We start from the raw sequence: 23,710 nt of genomic DNA, 5'->3' as shown, positions 1-23,710 counted from the left end.
TTTATTAAAAAGACTCCCTCCTTCAAGCGTGAGTATCCATCGCTTCTATCTGGCGCATGTTCATCAACCGGCGATCATCTTCTCTTGCGCCTGTTTTTCCCCAGGCGGCTGGCTGCAACTGCTTCTGTACCTTCTGTACTGCAGGCTGTGTACCTTCTGTACTGCAGGCTGTGTACAACTTCTCTCCCTCAAGCTGACGGCGGCGCTCACAGTTCTACAGGCTGCTGCGTACCTTCTCTCAACAAGGCATCTACACCATCTCTCAGGCGACTGTTGTCCCTTCAGCAGGTGGTTGCATATATACAGGCTGCGCTGCTTTTCACTCCTGCACACAGTCGTGGGCCTCCATCTACAGGCGGCTGCCCACCATCTACAGTTCACTACTTGCGCCTGTTTCTTCAGCAAGGTTGCCCACAAACTACAGGCGGCTGCTCACCATTTTTCCTCCACGCTGCAGCCAGGCAGAGGGTATTCCTTCTCTCACAGCAGGCAGCTGTGGCCTTCTTCGGTGGTACCTGTCTTGGTGGTTCACCACAAGGCAATTGTTTCTTCAACAAGGGTGGCCTCAGCGAACCACAAGTATTGGTTTTCTAACAACCATCTACAAGTAAGTGAATTTTCAGATTTAAATAAAGTACTTTGTATTAAACCTGCTAAGGGATTCATTCCCTCTACGGCCACACCCGTTCGGTGCCGGGTTGTCCAAGCTATATTGGCGAACCTCGGTCCAAAGGTGCTGAGATCGGGAGAGCCAGGCGTTAGTACGAGAGCGCCTGTTTGTGCGTGGTCTCGGAACACCAGTGAGGCGCTCTCCGCGGAGTCCAGTGAAAGCACAGGACCGTAGTGATTGGACCACACTAGTGGTCGTTCTACTTCGAGCTTCTACATCGAAATTCGAGCCTACTTGTTTGGTACTGTTTTCATATGTACATGGACATTATCTGGTTCTTGGAACCCATGGAGCATTGTATTTATTAAATACTCCCAATAAATATATCATATATTGAGGGGGGGGTCGGCCCGTTCCGGCCCCAGTGCTGGTGTCCATCTTTCCATTTCATTTCATTTAAATTTCAAGTTGTTTTAAGTTGTCCATTTCAAATTTGTGGTTTTAAAGTTGTGCTATTAAACGTGTGGGTGTCCAACGGAGTCTTTCCCACTTGACGGGATCGGTTACACACACAGAACCTATGGCCCCAAAAAAAACCCCCACAAAAGATCCTCTAAAGGATCATGACCATGCAAACTTGTACACTAATAAGAAAGCCTCCTAGCCAAATAAGCATCCCAGATAAAAGTATCAAAGATGAGCCAGCCGAGCCGCCGTAGACCATAATGAAATAACATCTGCATCCAGTAGCTGAGCTGAGAGAAGAGAAGAAAACTGCCAAAGCAGCAAACCGCGGCGGATACGTAGAATGTGCCCATGCATTCCAGACAAGGAATCAAAGATGAACCCATTCCGTGTAGTCCAAATATGCCAAAGTCCTGTCCATCTAAGGAAATGGAATATCACAAGGTGATTGTCCGAAGTAATGACTTGAGGACAAATCCCAAATATCCACTGATGAGCCGAAACAGTAGACCTCTCTACTGCCTCCCAAACGCGAGAGACAAAAGACCAAATCTGACGGGCCACTGGACAACTCATGAACAGATGCATAACTGTTTCAGTGCATGTCGTGCAGAAGAAGCAAGAGGCCAATGTAATTTTACGACGGCTGAGCTGATCCCGTGTAGGTAACCCTCCCACCAACATCCTCCAAATGAAAACCTTACCTTGGTAAGGGAGTTTAGACTGCTAACCACGCATAAGAGTTTTCTGCCACCATGATTTAGACTTGTGCAATCCGCACACCTTATTGGCCTTGGCTGAAACCCAATGTTTCTCTAATACGAGCTTATGATAGACCTGGTTAGCTGAAAGTGATATCAAGTCACCAGATTTACATAGTGCCCAATCAAGCTAAGGCTGATCTGCAGATGGCCGAGGCAATGGAGTAAAAGGCTCAACTGCATGCATGATGTCAACCCATAGTGGCTGAAATGTCCGAGGAACCCTAAAGTGCTGCCGAATACGACGAAACGAATATGGCTTGTCACGACCAGGTATCATAGCATCTCGGATTCTAACCAAGCCTAACCTGACCATGCGGTTGAGTCGTATGCGTGAAGCATCTCTATCTCGCCAAACAATGACACGCGACTCCACAAATGTTTCGAACTGCAAAGAGTTCAAAGGTAGTCTTTCATGACCAGGATCCCACCGAGCCAATAGTAGAACTTCATGCCAAGAAAGGAGAATATGCGATAAAATGTGAGATGAGCGAATACGGACAGGACGAGCTGCATTCACAATGTCCCACCATGAAGCTTGCACACGTGTCCGTCCATGTGACAATCCCTCCAACTCAATCAAGTCACGAGCCATGAATACCCAAGGCCGCTCCTGCAAACACATATCCTAAAAAAGCGCCCACCTACGCGCCACCATATGCAAGCGGACATCCAGTAAAGCAGCCCCACCCATTCTTTTGGGCGTCGTAATGTGATTCCAAGCTATCCATGTTTGACCCATAATATTTCCTTGCCTCTTCCACAACATAAACCGAATGGGAGCAACCAAACGGAGAAGAGATTTGTGCGTCCAAGGTAGCAAAGGCAAAAAATAGGAAATCATGCTAAGCATAATAACCTGAGCTATCTTAAGCCTCACGTGCATAGGCCACCCTTGAGCTTTCCAATACACAAATTTATCCGCCGAGATCCGAGCAGAAATCCAAGCAAGAAGAGCTTGGGGGTCCACATCCACACCCACCTGATACCCAAGATGATGAACAATGTCTCCTGTATGCACCACACGGCCTTGCCACCCTAATGCCTCAAGATCAAATTCCGTGCATACAATGAGGGCTGATTTTGTTGAATTTATTTTCAGCCCAGAAGCCAATGCAAAATTATTCCAAGCTTCCATTGCTCGATCTATATTGGCTTTTTCGGCCCTGAGAAACATAAAAGTGTCATCTGCAAGGGCTTGAGCAACCAATTGCTTGCCATGAGGGAGATGCAAACCAACCACTTCACCATGCGATGCCATAGCATCTAGGCGAGATAACATAGGATGAGTGGCAATGGCAAAGAAAAGAGGGCTAAGAGGACAGCCCTGCCGGAGAGAACGGGTGAGAGAAATACCATCCGAAAGTCCTCCGTTGAGCATAATCCGCGTGATAGAGCCAGAGCCAAGTAAATGCACCAAATTAGCCATTTTGGGACCAAAGCCCATGGCTGTCATTAACTGAGAAAGGAAAGACCAGCTGACATGATTAAAAGCTTTTTCAAGATCCAGCTGCACCATCACAATCTCTTGCTTCTTTGCCTTGGCATAATCCACTCCAATTTGAACATTAAGAATATTATGCAAAATATTCTTGCCATGCACAAATCCATATTGATATGGATGAATAAGAGTAGGAAGCACCTTCTGCAAGCGGTTGGCAAAAATCTTTGTAAAGATTTTATACATAATACCCATAAGTGAGATCGGGCGCCATTGAGCCAAAGAAGTAGGCAAAGGGACTTTGGGCAACAAACGAAGTATGCCCAACTTCCAATCGGCAAGCATATATCCCTCATCCCAAACCCTTTGACAAATAAGCGTCAAAGGCTCTGCAAGCTGATCAGCATATTTTCGGAAAAACTCCTTTGTCAAACCATCCCAACCAAGGCTCTTTCCCATGGGAAGTTTGGAGAGAACAGCTTCCACTTCCCCTTGAGTAACAGGAGCATCAAGCTGAACCGCCACATCAGGGTCAACTTGATATCATACTTCAGCAAACAATGACTCCCTTGCAGCCAGGACAGCCGGCGAGACATCCTCTCGAGGGGCAAGCAAATCTTTATAAAACCTGATGCAATGCTGAATAACCTCAGAAGGTTGAGTAACAAGGTTGCCTTGGGCATCCATCAGCCTAACAATATTCTCACGCATATGTTTTTGATGCAACTTATCATAGAAGCGATGAGATTGACAGTTAGCATCCCACAAAGCATCAAGACGTGCAAGTAGTTTAAAGCGAACATATTGATAGCTCCTTTTTCAGCCATTCTATGGCATCCACAACTTCAGCATCCGTAGAGTCGGTAGACATGAATGCCTACAAGCCCTTTAAAAGCGACTCAAGGACTCAAGAAGAGCCACATGCTGTTTTTGTATAGAGGCATTAGCAAGACCATAATGCCGCGCTAATTTCCGAGTGTTGGTAAGGAACACTGGCCAAGCATAATAATCAACCATGGACACTCTTGTGGAGAAATGTCGTATCAACTGACGCATATAAACATCAAAAACTTCATGCTCCAAAAAAGTGTGATTTAAGCGCAAAGGCAAGCGTCCCAACAAGCCTTTATATGCATCCACAGGATGATAGACCATTTCAAACACAAGCGGCCAATGATCCGAGAAAACCTGTTTTGCTGATCAACCATCATAGTAAGAACCTCTGGCAAAAAGAGATCTTGATGTAAAATATACATCCTATCCAATCTAGCATAAGTGTCCCGAAACTGTTGTGAGGCATAAGTGTAACCCCTTTCATCTGGATGCAACCAAGACCACATGTCTTGTTTTAGCGACCTTGCTGCAAAAGCTTCCCACGCCATTCTCTCCGGGCCATCCATTACAGAATGAGGCGACGTGGCTTGCTCCCTGGAGACACACATATTAAAGTCTCCCATCACAAAGCCAGGATGAGAGATTGAAAGAGCACACAAGTCATTCCACAGCAAACGGCGTGCACGAGCATTATTTGGAGCATACACCCCTAACTACCATAAAGGCGTAAATCTCTCTCTCTCTCTCTCTCTCTCTCTCTCTCTCTCTCTCTCTCTCTCTCCCCCATCGCGCTGCTCTCTCCCATCGCGCTGCTCTCTCGCATCATCGTGTTGTTGCTCTCTGCGTTGTTGCCTAAGCTGCCCACTGCCTGTGCTTCAGCCCACGCTCTCTTCCGCCCTCTGCGTTTTCAGTCCCGCCATCTCTCTCTCTCTCTCCCCCCCTCTGTGTTTTCAGAGCCCCGCCATCCCTCCCCCACCCCTGCATTTTCAGCCTCCCGCCATCTCTTTCTCTCTCCTCGTAGCCCCCTCCCGCCACTCTCTCTCTCTCTCTCTCTCTCTCTCTCTCTCTCTCTCTCTCTCTCTCTCTCTCTCCCTAGTTGCTGCTTCCGGATGCTCCCTACTGATGTATTGTAGGGCTAGATACTTACCTTCAGTCCTTTCTTTTCTTTTCCAGATAGTGTATCAGATGTCACATGGTTGTAACTTTGGTCTCATAGGTCACTTTGGCCTTTTGAAGACGTTAATATAACATTTCATTTCATTTCTCTCTCTCTCTGTTCGCCCTCGCTCGCCCCTGCTCACCCGCCCTCTCTCCCGCCTCTCTCCCTGTTCGTTGTTTGCCCTCTCCCCGTTTCGCTTCCGCTCTTGCTCGCCGCCCTCTCTCTCTCTCTCTCTCTCTCTCTCTCCGCCGTTCGCCTGCCTCTCTCCTGCATGGGCTGGCCCATCCCTCTGCACTCGTCTTCCCACCCACCCTTCCTCAGGCCCCCAAGGCAGCAACATAACTCTCTCTCTCTCCTGAATCTCTTCTCTTTTCTCTACATGGCTTGAACACCCCCCCCCCTGCTGCTGCTGTTTCGCGCTGCGCGCAGGTGTCATGGATCAATTTCCAGTCCATTGGCTGTGGGAAGTACTGCAAAAAGTCATGGCCAAGACCGGAGTTAAAGAGGAGCTCGTGAAGGTGGAGGATAAGCTCAGCACAATTATCTTAGAAAACAAGAAGATGGTCGACTCTTCCGTTACCGCAATCATAAACCGCCTCTCCAAACTCGAGAAGGGATTTGACAAAATCCAAGAGCTCGAAGAGAGAACATCCAAGCAAGAGGCTGAGATTTCAGCCTTAAAGGAGGAACTAGTGGAGGCCAAATTGCATGCTAAAAGTCAAGCGGCTGAAATCTCAGCCCTCAAAAAGGAGTTGGAAGCCACTTCACAAGGCACGCTTGAGGATGGAAAATTTCAGCCCTCCTTTATTGAAGAGCTGAATACCATCAAGGAACAAATGAGGAGCATTCGAGAGGAGCAGCAGCAACATAAAGAGAAGACATCTTCATGGGTGGAGGTGATCACAGAGACACAAAAGAAGATGGACGAGGCGGAGAAATGGATCGAGGTTGCCAAGAAAGGGAAAGGTAAAGAATCGCCACCCATCCCCACTCCCACCATCATCAACATGACCCTTGAAGAGAAGCAAAGGAGGAAGACCCGGGCCTTACATATACGAGCGTCCGGTCTAAAAGACCGTGATCATGCAGAAGGGGAAACCAAGGAGCTCTTCTCTATGATGGGCATTGAAGCCACGCACACAAAGGCATGGAGAGTGGGAAAGAAGAGAGAAGGTAGTGGCAAATCCAAGGAGCTCTTCTTTATGATGGGCATTGAAGCCACGCACACAAAGGCATGGAGAGTGGGAAAGAAGAGAGAAGGTAGTGGCGAATCTTCTAAGGAGAGCACTTATCATTCGTTTCCCCTCCATGGAAGCGAAGAAGGACTTCTTGAAGAGACGTCCTACACTCAAGAAGACGGGAATATTTCTTGGAGATGACCTCACACTCTCGCAACTTGCCCACATGAAAGAAGTTATGCCCGAGATAAGGGCAGCCCGAGAGAAAGGGAAAGTGGCCTTCTATAGAGATGGTAGAGTGGTGATTATGGAGAGGCGCTCTTCATGACGACGCGAGACCTATGGGACTACACTCAAAGTTGCTACTTGGAATTGTAACGGATCTCTACTCCTTGATGTAGGGGCTTTTGAGGATAGTTTCACTAGGAGGGACATCATCTTCTACTGTGAGACGCATCAGGCTCCTGGACAGTCCATGCCACATGTTAGTGGATACCGATGGGAGACAGCTATATGATGCTTACCTTTGTTGCTGGAGTTTTCCTTCCCACATGTTATCCATTAGGAGCTCCTAGTACCTTACTTTTCCTCATAGTTGTTGTTTCAGTTTCAGTTAGTTGTTTAGTTGTTTTAGGATTCAAAAGTACATGATGGCCTCTTTGGTATGGACACTACAGCACCCATCGATGTACTGACGGCCCAGCTTTCACACATACTACACATAGCAGCTAGCCACAGCTTTACACACCATCTCCAGACAGGGAAGCCACCTAGATCCGGGAACGTGCCCCAGAATAGATGGTATGATAATGAGTGCACAGAGCTTCATCGACATCTCCAAGCCCAGATAGCGAAAGGGGAAATAACACAGCAGCAGGCCAGTAGACAGATGCGGTCTCTTACACGCCGTAAGCGACGCACATATGAGGAGGCTCAATACTGGGACATCTACCACATGCTCATGAGCAAAGATGCAGCCACTGCTTGGCGGCGACTCAGAGAGCCACGCCCCCCCACCCCGATTACTGATCCTCAACGCTGGCAGAGTTATGTAGAAGGGCTTTATGATTGTTCCGCACCAGCCACTCATCCCTCGCCAACCAACTCCTCATGACTACGAAGAGGCAACCTCAATCCTGAAATACTAGCACTGGAGCGGAGAAAGATGCTCATGGCCTCTGCAACTATGATATATAATAAAGGGGCTAATGGGCAGCCCTGTCGTACTAAGCGAGAAATCTGAAACCGCTCTCCTCTATCACCGCAAGCAAGAACTCTACTGTGGGCATCACGATACATGCATGAAACTCCCTTGATTCATCTCTGAGAGAAGCCCATATGACTAAGAGTACCCTCAAGAAAGTCCCAATCCACTCTATCATAGGCCTTCTCAAAATCTAAGAGCAGAATGGCTAAGGGCTGATTGCTCGCTTTAGCCCATTCGACGGCCTCCCAAAACGAGAAAATGTTGTCAAAGATGCTCCTGCCGTGTAAGAATCCATTCTGGGTATCATGAATAACATCCTGCAAAATTGGCCGCAATCTCATGCTCACTGCCTTAGCAAGAATCTTATAGGCAGTCCCAAGTAAGGTGATAGGTCTTCACTGGCCAATCAATGTCTTATCCCCGCTCTTAGGAATAAGATAAATAAGCCCCTTAGTGAGAGAAGAAGGCATAGAACCTGTGTCCCACATCTCCTGTAAAACCGATGTTATCTCAGCCCCAATCTCATCCCAAAAAGTAGTGAAAAAAACAGGGGAGAGGCCATCCTCCCCTGGACACTTACCATGAGGTAAGGCATGAAGAGCATGACTGAACTCCTGCATAGAAAAAGGGGCATCCAGAGCGGCACACATCTCCTCGGTGATCAAATGTCGCAATGCATTCCAAACCTTCCTTTGTGCCCTGTGTCTCAGATCAGAATACGGCTCAACACTAAGAAGCTGGCAGTAGAAATCGGTGGCAATCTGTCTAACCATGAGAGGATCTGAGTGAAGAGTGCCATGTGAATCCTGCAACTGTCTGCCTGACACTATCTCTGGCATGAGATGGGCCGTGAGAAGCAAAGAAATGTTTGTTACATCTGCCACCCATCTGTGTCCAAAAGGATTCCTGGGCATGGAAACGATACTCCGCGCGCTGCTCAAGAGAGTGATGAAGTTCTGCTCTAATAGTACATAAAGAATCTGCAACCCATTGAGCATGAGGATGTTTCTCGTGCTCTTTCTGCAAGGCAGCCAATCTACGTCTAATAGCCCTTTCTAAGTCCAAGGCCTCTTGCCTCTTAGACAGGGCACATGTGTGATAAAAGTCACTAATATCTCAGCAGTTGACGAGCTTAGAGGCGACCGATCTTTCTGCTCTTCTCTGTTCTCAATTCATTCTGGCGATGGTTTTATATTTAAGTTCTCTCTCATTGAGACATTAGTACTGTAACTGTGACAGGTCACGTGGAATACTCAAAGACTATTAAATTTTACCTAATTAAGAAAAACACACACGTCATGCTAATCGAGCATGGATGCAATTAAAAATTCTATGTATATGTGTGCTGAAAAGGGCACTATATACACCACACCACAAGGGGCCAATACAAATTGTGTTCTTGCTTACAGGGGTCCAGGGCAGCACAGAGAATTTGGATTTCGATAGCCTAGCTCATGGGCAGATGTAGATGAAGTGAATGCCTAACGATAACAAGAGAATGAAAGGAAGAACAAGAGATTGTATTCGTTGCTTCAAGAGTAGGGAAAACCCCTTTTTATACAATTTCATGGCTCCAAGGCCCTTGTTACAATCCCACGTGAATGTGGGATAACTCACACACACCTCACCACAGGAAAACTACCCCTCTAGAGGTGCCCCGGGTGTTAAGAGTTCACCATCCTAGTGAACAAGCATAAAAAAACAAGTACATAGCCCCCATTTATGTGTATGACCACGAAACTACCAGAAATACAAAAGCTAACCATCATCAACCACCAAGACATGAGAAGGTGGGGTCAGGCTTGCATCACCACAGACCAAACCATCCCTCCTACTGCACCACCAAGGGCGGTCAAACCCTCCACCCCCTTGGCTACTACTCTAATGCACCACACCACATGTGGCTCCTACAACTTCCATATATAGATGATTGACTTTGGGATAAACCCATCCACATATCCTCAAGCCTTAAACACACGAATGAAAAGCTACATAAATGAATACATGAAATTGCACCGAAGAAGCCATTGAAAGCCCAATGTGCTTGTTCAAGAAAAGGTGTTGATGAGACACTCCTTTGCGGGGCAGCCAACTTTTCCTTGGGACTAGCAGTCTCCTCCCCAACCTGCCTTTGGCTTGCTTTCTTGCCTTACCAATTTTTCTCCGTGTGCAGCAGAACTGGTTCTTCTTCACCTCAAATCTGCTTAATGGAGCTCGAGCAGTGACCATGAGAAGGTGTAAGGAATAGGTTTGATAAAGACGTGGAAAAGGGGGAAATAAGGAAGCTCAGAAGTGATATGCAAGGTGTGAGGGTGATAAGCCAGTGGAAAATGATAAGAAAATGGAAGAAAGGATCAACTATAAGCAATGGGGAGAGAACGGGAGAAAGGATCAACTATAAGCAATGGGGAGAATGGGTAGTGTGGAGGTAACGGGTGTGTTGGGTGGGCAAGTCGCAATGGTGCGCACTGTGTGAAGGGGACGAGCAGGTGCCTGTGAGGCTTGAGCACTAGTGTATGGCGACCATGTATGAAGCCGACGAACTACAGGTGGCGGGTGATGGGGACGGGGACGGGGAAGAGGGCAGGTGAAGCGCCAGGTAGGTGGGAGAAGTCGTGTGATAGGAAGGTGAAGAAGCAAGCCACAAGAGGTGTATGAACAACCTGGAGAAGTCGAGGGCAGGAGGGAGCGAACCGATGGAGAAAGCTAACACGGAAAGAAATGAGGAGCAACGAAGAGCTGCTATAAGCATGGAGCAGCACCAATTGGCGAAGAACGGCACTAAGGGTGAGGCAGACAAAAACAACCCAAATTAAGCTTAAGAGGGGGCCTTGGGGAGGGGGAGTGATGGAAACTCGACCCCTCCCCAGCAGGATTGCCAGAAATCTACGCTACCTATAGATGAAGTGAATGCCTAACGATAACAAGAGAATTAAAGGAAGAACAAGAGATTGTATAAAGGCGAGTATGATGGTGGTGGAAAAGTACAATTTTTATTTTGTGCTGCTAGCCAGGACAGAGACTAAATGGTGGGGGTGAAAAAAAAGTATAGTGATCTTTTTTAAAGTCCTTTTTTTTTGTTTTCTCATTTGCTGCGGGGTAGTAGAGGCTGAGAGTAGGAAGAGATGGGACCTGTGGGGCAGTACGGAAGGTGAGTAGGAAGAGGGAGGCGATTAGGAGGCATAGGGCGTGAGTAGGAGATGGAAGGTTGGAGGCGAGTGGGAGGACGTCATGGGGGGTGTGAGCATGAAAATTTGTCCCAAAAAAAAACTGAAAGCCCACCTGAGCATGAATATGACGCTGAGGGGGGAGTATGAAAGAGAGTATAGGGAGGTGAACATGACATTGTGCAGGGAGGCGAGTATGATGCATGACCATGGTGGGGGGCGAGTATGAGAGATGGCCATGGGGAAGTGATGACCACCTTGGAGGGGGCGGAGGGGGCGGAGGATGAAAAATTGTCACCTGGAAGGAGGGCGAATATGAACCCGGAGGGGGGGCCGAGTATGATAAAGGTCATGGGATGGAGGCGAGTATGATGTTGGATGAGGGGGGGGCGAACATGAAAAGAGGCCAAGAGGGGGGCGGGCATGAAAGAAGGGGGGTGAGCATGAAAAGAGGGGGGAGGTGAGTAAGAGCCCAAGTGAAAGGTGGAGTTGTCTCTGTGTGTGAAGGCATGGAGGTTGCAAGCGAGGGTGATGGCCGGCGAGTAAAGGTTAGGCCTGCCCTATGGTGTAAAGAAGTGTGAAGGGGGTGGGTGGACAGGGGCGATGGGGCAACAGATGTGACGGGGTGAGTGGGGTGTGGCGGCAGCTGAATTGTGAAGTGTGGCCATGCGACAGAGCACGGAGGGAGATGCCGAGATGAAAGCACAAGGGACAGGCTCCCCTTGGCCTACTGCCTTACAGTGCTCTGATTCAGAATTGGTGGGGTCGCTTGGTACCTCTATGATGTCCACCCTGTAGGATGTCAGGCCTTCCACCGCTTGGAGCCAATCAAGTAGTTCCGACTCATCACCATGGGGAACAAGGCCTTCTTCAGACATGGACCAAGACGTGGTCAGCTGAGGGGTGGGAGACCAAGTGGGGGACTATTGTGGCACCACGGATCTCTTGGTCCAAACCTTCTTCCAAGTTTAGCTCTTGTGGTCCATGCTCCTGGGGGATCCACAAACGGTCAGAACCCCAATCATGTAGTACTCCTGTACTTCTAAGCCACGATCAAAGTAAGCCCCCCTGACTTCATGAAGCCGGATCACCACAAAGTCAAGCAAGAATGAGATTCCTTGGATTACTATAGTGACACCTTCCACTAGGCCTATGGGGGTCACCTCATGTTGGTCGGCCATCTGCCACAGAAATTGGCTGGTCTCGATTACTTGAGGCCCACTGCATGGAGTGTGAATTTTGACATTAGGTTTACTCCAGAGCCACCATCAACAATTACTCCTGAAAGTAGGGTACCATGAATCTTCACAGAGAGGGGGGGATCCGGTAAGGGAGGGGTTGGTGCGCAGCTGCCATACTTCCCAACAGTAGAATTGGGTGGCTTACCATCAAGCTGCTCCAGTAGTGATCAAAGAGGTTAACTGCCATCTTATTCTCCCAGCGTAGATCTTCCATGGAGAAGGGAGGAAGCTGAGGTTTGGATTGTGAGAGGAAAGGGGTAAGTGGTTTGTCTGAGACAGAAGGATGGTTGTGGAGGTCCTTGAAGGCTTGCAAGGATTGGTCTATGACCGTGCGAGGAAGTGGACGGTTGGTATCATTGGGCTCATCCCCTGCATGGGTTGGTTCTTTGGGCATGACCTTCTTTTGTGCATGGGTGACCACTATGGCTGATGGTTGGTGTGGGTGTGATGGACACACCAAGGGTTGGAGACTAAGGGCTGCCTGCAGCAGAGCAAGCGGGCGGTGGATTTCCTACTGAAACCAAATGGGTGCCCGGAACTGGTCATAATGCCCCTGATTGGTTGAGATCACCATACACACTGACGATTTATTTTTTCATTTTCCAACTTTTAGCTGTGATTTTGTATTGTTTCAGTTCATACTTAATAGTGGTCTCTTTCTTGCAAAAAAAAAAGAGGGACTTTTCTCAGGTTCACAATTTGTTTAATAAATGATTCTCCTTTCAGAAGCTTTAAAAAACTTAAAAATAAGTCAGCCTCCCTAATTTGAGAAACAATTGAGCTGTTCGAGTTCTTCTTTGATAGTTTGGCAGTACATAATCACAAATCGTGACAGTTGAATGGGATGAACTTTTTGATTGGACAAGACATTACGTCTCAATTGTTAAAAAACATGCATAATGTGGTGATTATATTTTCATTCATCTACCTTAGAAAACTCTCGCAAAAGTCAATGTAAACCAAACGTTCTGTATAGCTACGGCCATGTCCAAATTCTTTCACAACCCTTTGAGATAGCTCATACCGTTGCATTGCACGATGGTTATTTCTGCAAAATAAAAAACAACTCATGGATTCATGACATTATTGAGAGCTTTACAAAGGACATGTAGCAATTTCACCCATGTTTGTTTGATAGGTTTCTAGTTATCTGTGAAGATATGGTGCCTCATGGACTTACATCATCATAAACAATTTTTTCTTAGCCCTTGGCAACAAGGATACCCATGAGAATGGTGCCTCCTTGAGAGATAAATCTATGGGCCCTTTTTAGTATTGCTGCTGCTAGCATGAACATTCTCATGGGCCTTTAAACAATCGTTTCTTAGCCCTTGGCAGCAAGGATACCCACATGAGAATGGTGCCTCCTTGAGAGATAAATCTATGGGCCTTTTTTATTAGTATTGCTACTGCTATGTGCTTTTTTTAATTAGTATTGCCTCTAGAATGTCTTGATGTAGCCTTTTATAGAAACATGGGAATCATGTTTCTTTTCGAATCAATAGACATTGTATCATAGTAATATGTAGGGGAAAAAATCCCACTGAACAAGCTGCATGCTTCAGTTTGTGGGAGTTTACTTCGATAATTTTCAACCATTGCTTCAATCAAGACAAAGGCAAAGGAAAACAAAAGGAGTGTTTGGTTGGTGTCTTCTTGCATGCAATTGTGATTTTCAAGTGTCAATTTCTATGCCCATGAACTCTGTGCAAGTAATCAGACATGCATCTTTGGTTCTGTTCTGCATATTAAGAGATTTGAGGGCGCTATCAATATCTGATCACGTATTAGTTTGGTTTTCTATACACAGTCATGCAATGTAAATGCAAAAAAGCATGTTCCTCTTTCTCCACCTATATCATGCATATCTCGAGCTCCTCCAACCTATGTGTAATACTTGAAGTTTCCCCATAGCCGTGCATGTGATAAGTGAACCACCAACTATTCTTCTCTGTCAGCAAGTGAAGCGGACTCTACGTAGACTCATTCTGGATGAAAGTGTGCTAGGTTGAACCCTTGCCATCTGGATGCAAAGCGACCCAAGCTCATCTCTCGATAAATAGTCAATATGGTTGACTGTGATCCTATATGTTGGGTTACTAAGGTGACATGGTGTTTCTACGTGTAAGACCCAAGAGGTGTTCTTTATCTCTTGGAAATACAAGAAGTTATCACCAAGGTACTATGGACCATATGTGATCACTAACAAAGTAGGGGATCAATCTTATGAACTATTGCTACCACCTTACTTGAAGATTCACAATGTGTTGCATGTCAGCTTGCTAAAGAAGTATGTATTAGACCCTAACCACATCCTCGTGATGACGACGAGCAAGTTGCCTTTCCAACCCAAGGTTAGTAAGAGTTAGAGCCTAAAGAAATTCTAGATGTACGAGAGAAACCCCTTCGGAACCGTACCTTGAACGAATTCTTAATCAAATGGAGATTCTACCAAGTGGAAGACTGTTGGTTAGAGCTAGAGCTAAACAAGTAAGATTAATACACAATTAAAGAGTAAGAATGCTCAACACAAGAGACCAATGAGTGATAAGCTCACAAAGAGCTAAGCACTAAGCTTATTGTTCCATTAGGGAAACAACTATCACAAGTATAAGCCTCAAGTAAGAGGATAAGATAGAGGAGTGTTTCCTATATAGATGCATGCAAGAAAGGGGACACCTATTCCGGCTCATGGCCAGCCCATGACATCTCATAAAAGCTCCTAAGACTCCCCCGCATGTACCTCGAACAATAGGATGCCACCTAGGACCAAGCCCATGTGGGTATGCCCCCTCTATACTCCAAATATGTACTTTAGGCTTAACCTTTGATGTTGCCACCTACTAAGCTTCTACGACAAAGGTTGATTAAGCAACATATTCCCCCTCTTGATTTAGCAACCACCACGCAGGGCGTGCTCTAATTAAAGATATATACACACACACAAACACAAGTTGAATAAATTGCCACTAGCTATAAAATATATACAAAAGATATTGGATTACAAAGATCCTAAAAGGCATAGTCAGAGTCGATAGAAGTGGTATGCCGAAAAACGGCAACGGAGCTGAACTGAGTGCTTGCACTGCTGTCGTCTTCTGCTAAACTCGCCAACTGCTCTGTCTTCTCTGCCCCCCTTCTGCTTCCGCCCTTGCCTCTGCTCCCGCTGCCCCCTCTTCTTCTCCCGCTTCAGCTCCCTCAGCTCCTGCTCCGCTCCTAATGCCCAAGCCTCCCTGGGCCATCGGAAGTGTAATAACTTCCCAAGCAACCTTTGCCCAGGCTGGCTGGCCATCCCGCCCAGACCAAAGAAAGTTCCTGATCAGCCTCTGTACGTGGCTGATACAAGAGCTTGAGAAGATCCAGCAAGACGTAATGTACCACATGGTCGTTAAAAGCACCTGATTTGCCACCACCACCCTCCCAGCCAAGGATAGCCGAGCTGTACTCCAATACAAAAGCTTCTTCCGAATGCTTAGAAGAAGCGGGGCAATCTGCTGCTCAGGTGACAAATCTAGTCCAATCTGGCATCCCAAATATCGCACTGCTGTGCCACGAGGAATCCATCAAAAACCCGGGTCTGGGCTCCATGCCGGAGTGGGAGCGCTACTGATCCAAAAGGCCACTGTCTTGCGCCAATTGATCAATGCTCCCGAAGCTGCACTAAAAACCTGGAGCGACTGCTCTGCCCGCTGAAGATTGGCCTCCTGGCCATGCAAAAACAAACCCGTGTCATCAGCAAACTCAGCATCGAGCAGGTCCTCCCCCCGGACTGGGAGCTGGAGTCCTCTCAAACCAACCTCCTCTACCGTCAGATACATGCTCATAGCCTCAGCAAAGAAGAGAAAAAGAAACGGGGCGAGAGGACACCCCTGACGGACTGATCTGGTCAACTCAAAACTCGGCCCCCGTCCTGCAATCAGCACCTGGCTACGAGCTGTGGAATATAGAGCCGCCACCCCTCGAATCCAACCTGGCTCAAAGCCCAGGCGAAGCATAGTGCCCTCTAAGAAACCCCAATCGACTCGATCGTATGCCTTCTCAAAATCGAGAAGCATCACGACCAAGTCCTCACCAAGAAATCTAGCTCGGGCCGTCGCCTCCCAGAAGGTGAAAATGTTGTCAAGGATACTACGCTCCTTGACGAATCCTATCTGGGTAGCATGAATCAACTCCCCCAGGAAGGGCTGGATCCTCAAACTCAAGGCCTTTGCTAAGACCTTGTAGACAGTATTGAGGATCGTAATAGGTCTCCAATGCCGAATATCATTTGATACTCCCTCCCCCTTGGGGATAAGAAAGATCAAGCCCTCTGAAAAGCTCTGTGGCATCACCCCAGTGTCGAAAACATACTGAAAGCCCCTGCAGAGGCCTGGCCCCAAAAGGTCCCAATAGCGCATAAAAAAGGCAGGCGTCAATCCGTCCTTCCCTGGGCAACTATGGCGCGAAAGGACCCTCAAGGCCTTAGCAAGCTCAACCTCTGAGAGAGGCTCACCCAGAACTGTATGCATACGAGCTGTGACCCTCCTCTGCACATGGGCCCACACAGTCTGTCTGCAAGCATCCCGAGCCTCAGTGGCTGGCTCCGCTGAAAGCAGGTCTCTATAGAACCCAGTGGCAATGGCTCTGATCTCCTCGGGCTCAGTAGCTACCGATCTGTCCGGCCTCCCAAGCTGGCGGACTCCTGCTCGAGCATGGCGGGGCCCAGTAATCTCAAAAAACTCCCCAGTCACTCTGTCACCAAGCTGCGTCCACTGAGAGGCTTGGCGGCAATAGTAAAACTCATGTCTCTGCTCCTCTGCCTCTCTAACCTCCTAGCCTGCCTGGCTCAGCTGGGACGCCACCCACTCACATGTAGGCTGCTGCTCCTGAAGGCGCTGAAGCGAAGCAAGGCTACGTCTCAGCCGGCGCTCCCGCTCGCGAGCCTCTCCTAGACGTGTCAAGGCTGCAGCGTGCAAAAAAGAGCTGAGCTCCATGAGTCCCTGGGCACACTGGCCTACTGCATCCTGGTCAGAGCTCTGACTATCATGCCATATCCTCTCAATGTCCTCAGCGAGACTAGGATCTGTAAGTACCCTCTCTGGGATCCTCAACTGCAAGCTGGTCTCCCGTGTCCTCTCCTCAAGTGTCAAGAGATAACTGGCGCATGGTCTGAGAAAGAGGTGCCAGCGAGAATGCCAACGGAGCCCCCTCGCTCCCCTAACCTGTTGCCCACATAAAAGGGATCAATCCGTGATAGATTAGTCTCTCCCTGCCGGCGATCCGACCGAGAGAAACTAAGACTGTCCTGAGAGCGGGAGAAGGCCTCACGCTGCCATGCATCAGTGATCCTCAGTGTTATGCAAAATCGCTCCCAAGCTGCAAGCTCTGTACCGTGCACTGTAACATGACTGCCTCCCACCCTATCGGCCGGGTCCTCAAGCATGCCCCGACACACCAATGTGCCGCCTCTGGCAATGCATCCGTAACCTGGGTCCAGAACTCTGCTCTGGCACTAGCATGGTTGGGCGCATAGACATTGAGCACGCCAAAGAGCTCATCATGCGTCCTCAGAATGACATACTGTGCTCTACCAGGCACAATGATCCCGCGATCCACAATGGCCTGCCGCCATACATCCGCAATGACCATACATACTCCTCCCTGCCCACCCAAGGGGCCAAACCCTGCAGACCAAAAGGTGTCCCATCTACCAGGCATCACCGAACCATATCTCCGGATCCTGCTCTCACCCAAATGGTGCTCCTACATCATCAAAATATCAATACTGCCCCCCCCAACAAGGCATCTCTGAAGCTCCTGCCTCAAGCAACCACGATAATGTATATAATGTGCGCCGCCAAGGCCCTGTACATTCCATGAGATGATCCTCATGGATGACCTGCTGAGGTGGATGTTGTCTCAGCCGTACGGCGGGCCTTCGCAAGCGGCTTGGATGGAGAATAGTCCCCATCCGAGCGGCTACGAATCTGCCCACCCGGTGTGCTGCAAGAATCTCGGATCAGGTGCCAGTGGCTGTCCCCCATGGCGACTGCCTCCCGCTCAGACAGAGCAACCTCGTGTATGCATACATATCCAGGGTCGCGTTGTCGTGCTATGGCGCGTCTATGGTGTGAAACCATGCATGTGAGGCCATTAAATGCAAATCCAGATGCATGGGATTAAGTGTCTGTGTACATACGAGATGTATGGCATGTGGAGAGTTTTGCTTTTGAGGGCGTCGCCAGATGTACAGGTGAAATGGTTTGGTGTTGAGCTTGTTACAAGCCTGTCCGGTGAGAGGTCAGCTGGGAATGGTTTCAGCTGCTCCGTCGTCTGAATTTGTGGGCGCGTCCAAATACAATGGGCACTCGTGAGTCAGTATATGGAGGCATGGGCATTAAACACTGAGAGGGCCGGTGTTACCTTGAGAAAGAGGTGTATAGAAACCTGGGGAGTAATATTTGATGTAGCCAAGGAAGTTATTGGGCATTTGGTGTGAAAAGATGAGGGTGGCCATCTTAGGCAAAATAAAAAATATATATAATATTTAATGGCCAAAAAGGCAAAGTAGGCGTGGAGCGTGGAGGGGCTGCCAACCCATGCTTCTGGAAGCTGGTCGGCAACTGGATTGCAGAGAGCCGCCGCCGAGGTGTTGCTGGGGGGGGGGGTAGCCAAGAGTGTGTGTAGGGGAGAGGCTCTCAGAAAAAGGTAACTGGCTGAGGAGGGCAGCTGTTCGCCAGGCTGAGGGGGGGTTCGTGTGTGATAAAAAGGAGACGGCCTCTCTGCTGAGGCGAAGGCTGCAAGCTGAGGCTGCTGGGGGCAAGGCATAAGGCGCACAGAAGCGCAGCATAACAATAAAGGAAAAGCCAGACGCCTTGTGGGGAAGCTGCCTTGTGTATCAAGAGCTGGCTCAGAAGACTGTGGCCTTGTACGTATAGAGGAGAGGAACCGCCTTGTGCAGAAGGTCGCTCAGGTGCTGCAAAAGAGGGAGGCTTTGGTGTGTGTGCAGTGAGAGACTCTCGGGTATGTGCAGCCACAGAGGATAGCAGGAAAGAAGAGGGGCTGGGCCGCCTCTGTATGCGCAAGATAACTGCCGAGCTATTTGCTGTTCTCCCAAGCAATCAAGCAGAGCTAGTTTTTTTTCATTAATTTCTGATGATGATTTTGCAAATCGGCGGATTACTAAAGGCTAGCCTTTCAACGCTTGAGGTATTGACCATCATATAGCTCAGTTGATATTGTTCTTGAAAGCTGTAGATATCATCGAATTGGGCGGTTAGATCTACGTAAAATATGGTCAATTGATGGCTAATCTTTTCAAAGGTTAAGGTAATATCATACAGCTTATGTACTGTTACTGAATATGTCATCAATGGTGGGGATGTTAGTAAGCAACTTCAAGCAACAAGGTAGATCACGATCATGGTGTGGTCATGTAAAAATGTGAGTTAGAATTTTCTTTGGTAAGTTAATGTTAAAACTGATGTAATGCCCTACATGGACGTTATCAAGGCTGCAAAATCAAAATGCTGTTACTCTCACAGCCAGAAGCCCCGCGCTTTCCCAGCGACACCGCCCACGTCACGACAGCTTTGGTGAACCCGACGTGAACCCGCTGTCGTGAAGTGTACGGTACAGCCAGGAAAGTACGAAACTTTTAGCTGTGAGAGTGAATGTCAAATCCCACAAGGTATTTCACGTACAAGATTTTCCAAGGAGTATTGAACATCATTATTTCCATTGATAAATACATGTATCCTCTTCCCTCAATACATCCTTGAATTCATTCAGCTGAATGCACAGATTTGCATGAAATCCTTTGAACCATTCAATAGTGGGCATAACAAAGATTTCCAATTATTCCAATATACATGTGTCCAGCTATATCCATTACATCCAGTGCCCTCAAAACTGTTATTTCGAGATGTACTTTTATCACCTGAAAACCTGCCTTAATGTCCTAACATCTCACAAGCAAAATATAGCATTTGGCATAGCTTGACATACTCATAATTTTCAAAATCCATACGAGAAGAAAGTAAGGTAAATTTCCTTCAGCTTCAATACATTTTTCACCAATCACCAAGCTCCAAATTCCTTAGCCTTTTTCCCATGATCTCTCTATTCTTCTCCGTTTTCTTTTTGATGTATCAAATACTCGATTTTCTCCATTCACATAGAGCGAGTTTAAGAGAATAGATAATAAAAGAAAACTCAACTTACAATGTGCACACGTGGATCTTTTAATTCGTTTTTCCAAACATATGCAGCTCGCCGATTATGCGAGGAAAAATCAGTTGGAGAAGCATCGCTGCAGACGGTTTTGAAATTGGAATTTCCAATAATTACATCATCATGTAGCTCTAGAATTACTCTCTAATTCTAGCACCTACAAAGCTCATATAGTTTATATTTTCTGAAGATTAAAAGCACTGGTTCAACACGACGCTGTTCGTCCACGCTGCATATCTTTCCCCATAACTCTCTATTCGACGTTTCTTTCCGGTCATTTTCTCCCTTTCCCCGCGGCGATCTCGGCGGCCAGCTATACATACCATAGAAAGAAAACTGCCCGATTTCCAGAAAATCTCCAATATTTTTGTTAACCTTAACACTAAGGTTATGCCACCCATTATATGTTTCTTCTAACCTTAGCATTAAGGTTAGAAGTCTAATAGTAAGACATAACCTTATATTCACTTCTATCATCCATAAAGGAAAACCAGAATGCATGTGACTCTTGATATACACACAACATCATCCCTAAACAAAACCATTGCACCACTGTAGGCACACTTGCTTTGGAGAGCATGACACAAGCCCATAAGGCATTTTAGCCAATAATACCTTGAATTCCCTGCTTTGGCACAACTCAAGATTCCCAAAGCATTCTCACACCTATGAAGACATTCAATGAACTCCTCGGCACTGTGATACTCATTAAGTCTCCATTTCTCTTGACACCTTCATAGTTTATAAATTATCATGTCGGCCTATATGATTTATAGAATCCCCATTTACTCATTCAAGTATTTCCCCATGCCTTCATAAATACATTCCTTTGTGCATTGGTATGCCCTCATGCCATCATATATATCTGGATGCTTCTAACTTGCCCATGAGCTCTGAGTAACAGCAAAAACATCATCCTCCATACTCATATACAAAAAACCCCTAAATCTGACTCAGCCTCAGCTTGTTTTATTGAACCTCATATACAATATGAACATATGTACATGGCATCATATAATGACTCGTCATGGCACTTAACCTATGCATCTGGATGTGTATTTGACGGCCTCACATGGACGGTTTCATATCTTAAACGTGCCATGGCACGACATCCACCCCCTCTAAACCTGCACATCCTCTGGTATGTGCCAAATCATCATCAAGGTCCACATATAACTGGATGTTGTCTTCATCTTCTGCAGTTCCAGGAAGATTATCCTCTTCCTCTTCAATCATATCCATACTCCCACTGTCAAGCCTCTCATCCTGAATCTCTTGTGAATCAAAAGGATCACCATCATGCCTTTTTTTAAATATCTTAACTCTTTTACCAGCCACAAGATTCTTTACTTCTGTTCCATCAAGTTCACACAGAGTATACGTAGCATTCCCATGCACATGCTTAACAATGTAAGGGCCAAACCATCTTTTTGCAAATTTTCTTTGAACAGTGAATTGGTTGTCAAGGCTACTATCATACATTAGAACCCAATCACCTTCTTCAATAGGTTTTGGCCGGAGTCTGTGTCTACTATCAAATCTTTCTTTATTTTTCAGCCTTGCATCTTTCAGGCGAGCTTTAGCAAGCTCTACATCTTCAGGCCTCCTCTCCAACTGTCTTATTCTCAATGCAAGGAGGTCATCTCTGCTCAATCCTTCCACCCAGGGCAATACATTCCAAGTTAGAATTACTTCTTCAACTGGCATCACTGGCTTCTGACCATACATTAATTCAGCAGGCATGTATCCTGTCACTGAGCTATGAGTTGTACGGTCAGCCCACAAGGCATATGGTAGCAGCTTTGGCCACACTCTCATCCTTTCTCTGCATGCCTTAGCCAAAGCTTTTATGATTGGAGGATGTCCTCGCTCGCTTTTCCCATTGCCCTCAGGATTGTAAGCACATGTTAGAGACAGTTTGATACCAATTCTAGAGAAGAATTCCCTTGCTTCTTCAACATCTAGCTCTCCCCTATCAGCTGTTATTTTCCCAACACAACCATATCGGCAGATCACATCTTCCAAGAGAAATTTGCATACTGTTTCCGTACTCTTTGTTCTAAGGGCACGCCCTTCTACCTGATTTGTCAAATCTTCTCTTGCAAGTGCTATATACCGCATCTGCCAAATTCCCAAAGGCATTGTAACTAGATCCACTACCCATTTGTAGTGCATGGCAGGTGGGTATGTTGGTTGTAAGCCATCACGATGCCTCACATTTGAGTACATTTGGCATACTATGCATGTTTCCACATATTGGGAAATATCCTTGTACATTCCTCTCCACCAATATTTTTCCTTTATTTTGGTAAAGGTGGCCCACACACTTCTATGCCCAGCCCAGAGACTCTCATGGAATTCTTTCACAAGCTTTCCTTGAGTCTCTTTATCACATATGACTCTCTGTGGCATAGCATTTCTCTGTTTAGGATGCTTCCAGAGATATCCATCCTTTAGAAAGTAACCATATGCTTTTCTGCGGATCCTCTTAAATTCTGAGTCAGACCAATTCTCTTGCCTTGTCAGAGTGCTCAAATATTGACCAATAAGCAACCAATCCCCTTCATATATTTCCTCAATAAAAGACTCAAGTGCATTTGATAAGCAAATATGATCCCCCTTAGCATATGCTGTGGTATAGAACTTTGTACCCACATCATCAATGTCACTAACCATCTCTTTCTCATCTTCATACCTGGCTCTTGATAGCATATCTGCAACTGGATTATCTTTTCCCGCAATATGCTCAAACTCAGGATTTAGTGACTTGATATAAGCAATCCACCTAAGCATAGCAATATCTGGAGTGGTACAACTTGCTATCATCCCAAGAAGTGGCAAGCAATCAGTCTCCACAAGTACAGATGCCCCAATAAGATATTCTTTTTCACATTTTAGAGCAGTGACTATCCCCCATAATTCTCTCTTGATCTGTGGATACTTTCGCTGCCGAAAGCTTAATACCTTTGCTCCAAATCTAATTACATACCTATGATCATCCTCATCATCTTGCCCTACTGCCCATCCAATCCCAGTAGGACTAGTATCAACTGTAACAATCACAGGCCTGCCACACTCATAATCTGCCTTTCTCAAAATGGGTGATGATTGGAGCAAATATTTCAGCTTCCGCATAGCTTTAATATGTACTGCACTCCACAAAAATTTTTGATTTTTCCTCAAAAGCTGATAAAGAGGATCTGCTACATGTGCATAATGTGGGATCCAAATAACATAAAAGACGCATGCTCCAAGAAATCTCCTCAGTTCTGTAACATTAATGCATATTTCCTTCATTCTTTGTATTGCATCTATCTTGGCTGGACAAGGACGGCGTCCACTAGTACTACAAAGATGTCCCACTATTAGCACTTCACCAACCCCAAACACTGATTTCTGCCCAGATAAAGTAAGATTCACTTCTTCAAGCCTGGAT

General features: G+C 46.8%; 1 protein-coding gene across 6 annotated transcripts in view; it reads right to left on the bottom strand.

Moving 5' to 3' along the window:
- LOC147629404 (uncharacterized) overlaps nucleotides 1-23,710 on the bottom strand; it is a 305,268-nt gene that overhangs the window by 40,433 nt on the left and 241,125 nt on the right. For all 6 annotated transcript variants that reach the window (XM_086812666.1, XM_086812667.1, XM_086812670.1 and 3 more), the window contains one exon: nucleotides 12,992-13,111. In XM_086812666.1, the coding sequence (XP_086668792.1) occupies nucleotides 12,992-13,111 (120 nt within the window). The remainder of the gene's footprint in view (nucleotides 1-12,991; nucleotides 13,112-23,710) is intronic.

The sequence above is a fragment of the Cibotium barometz genome, chromosome 18 (assembly GCF_041138505.1).
Source record: "Cibotium barometz isolate CiBa-2024 chromosome 18, ASM4113850v1, whole genome shotgun sequence".
Classification (NCBI taxonomy): domain Eukaryota; kingdom Viridiplantae; phylum Streptophyta; class Polypodiopsida; order Cyatheales; family Cibotiaceae; genus Cibotium; species Cibotium barometz.
This window is presented reverse-complemented; position numbering and strand designations above follow the sequence as displayed.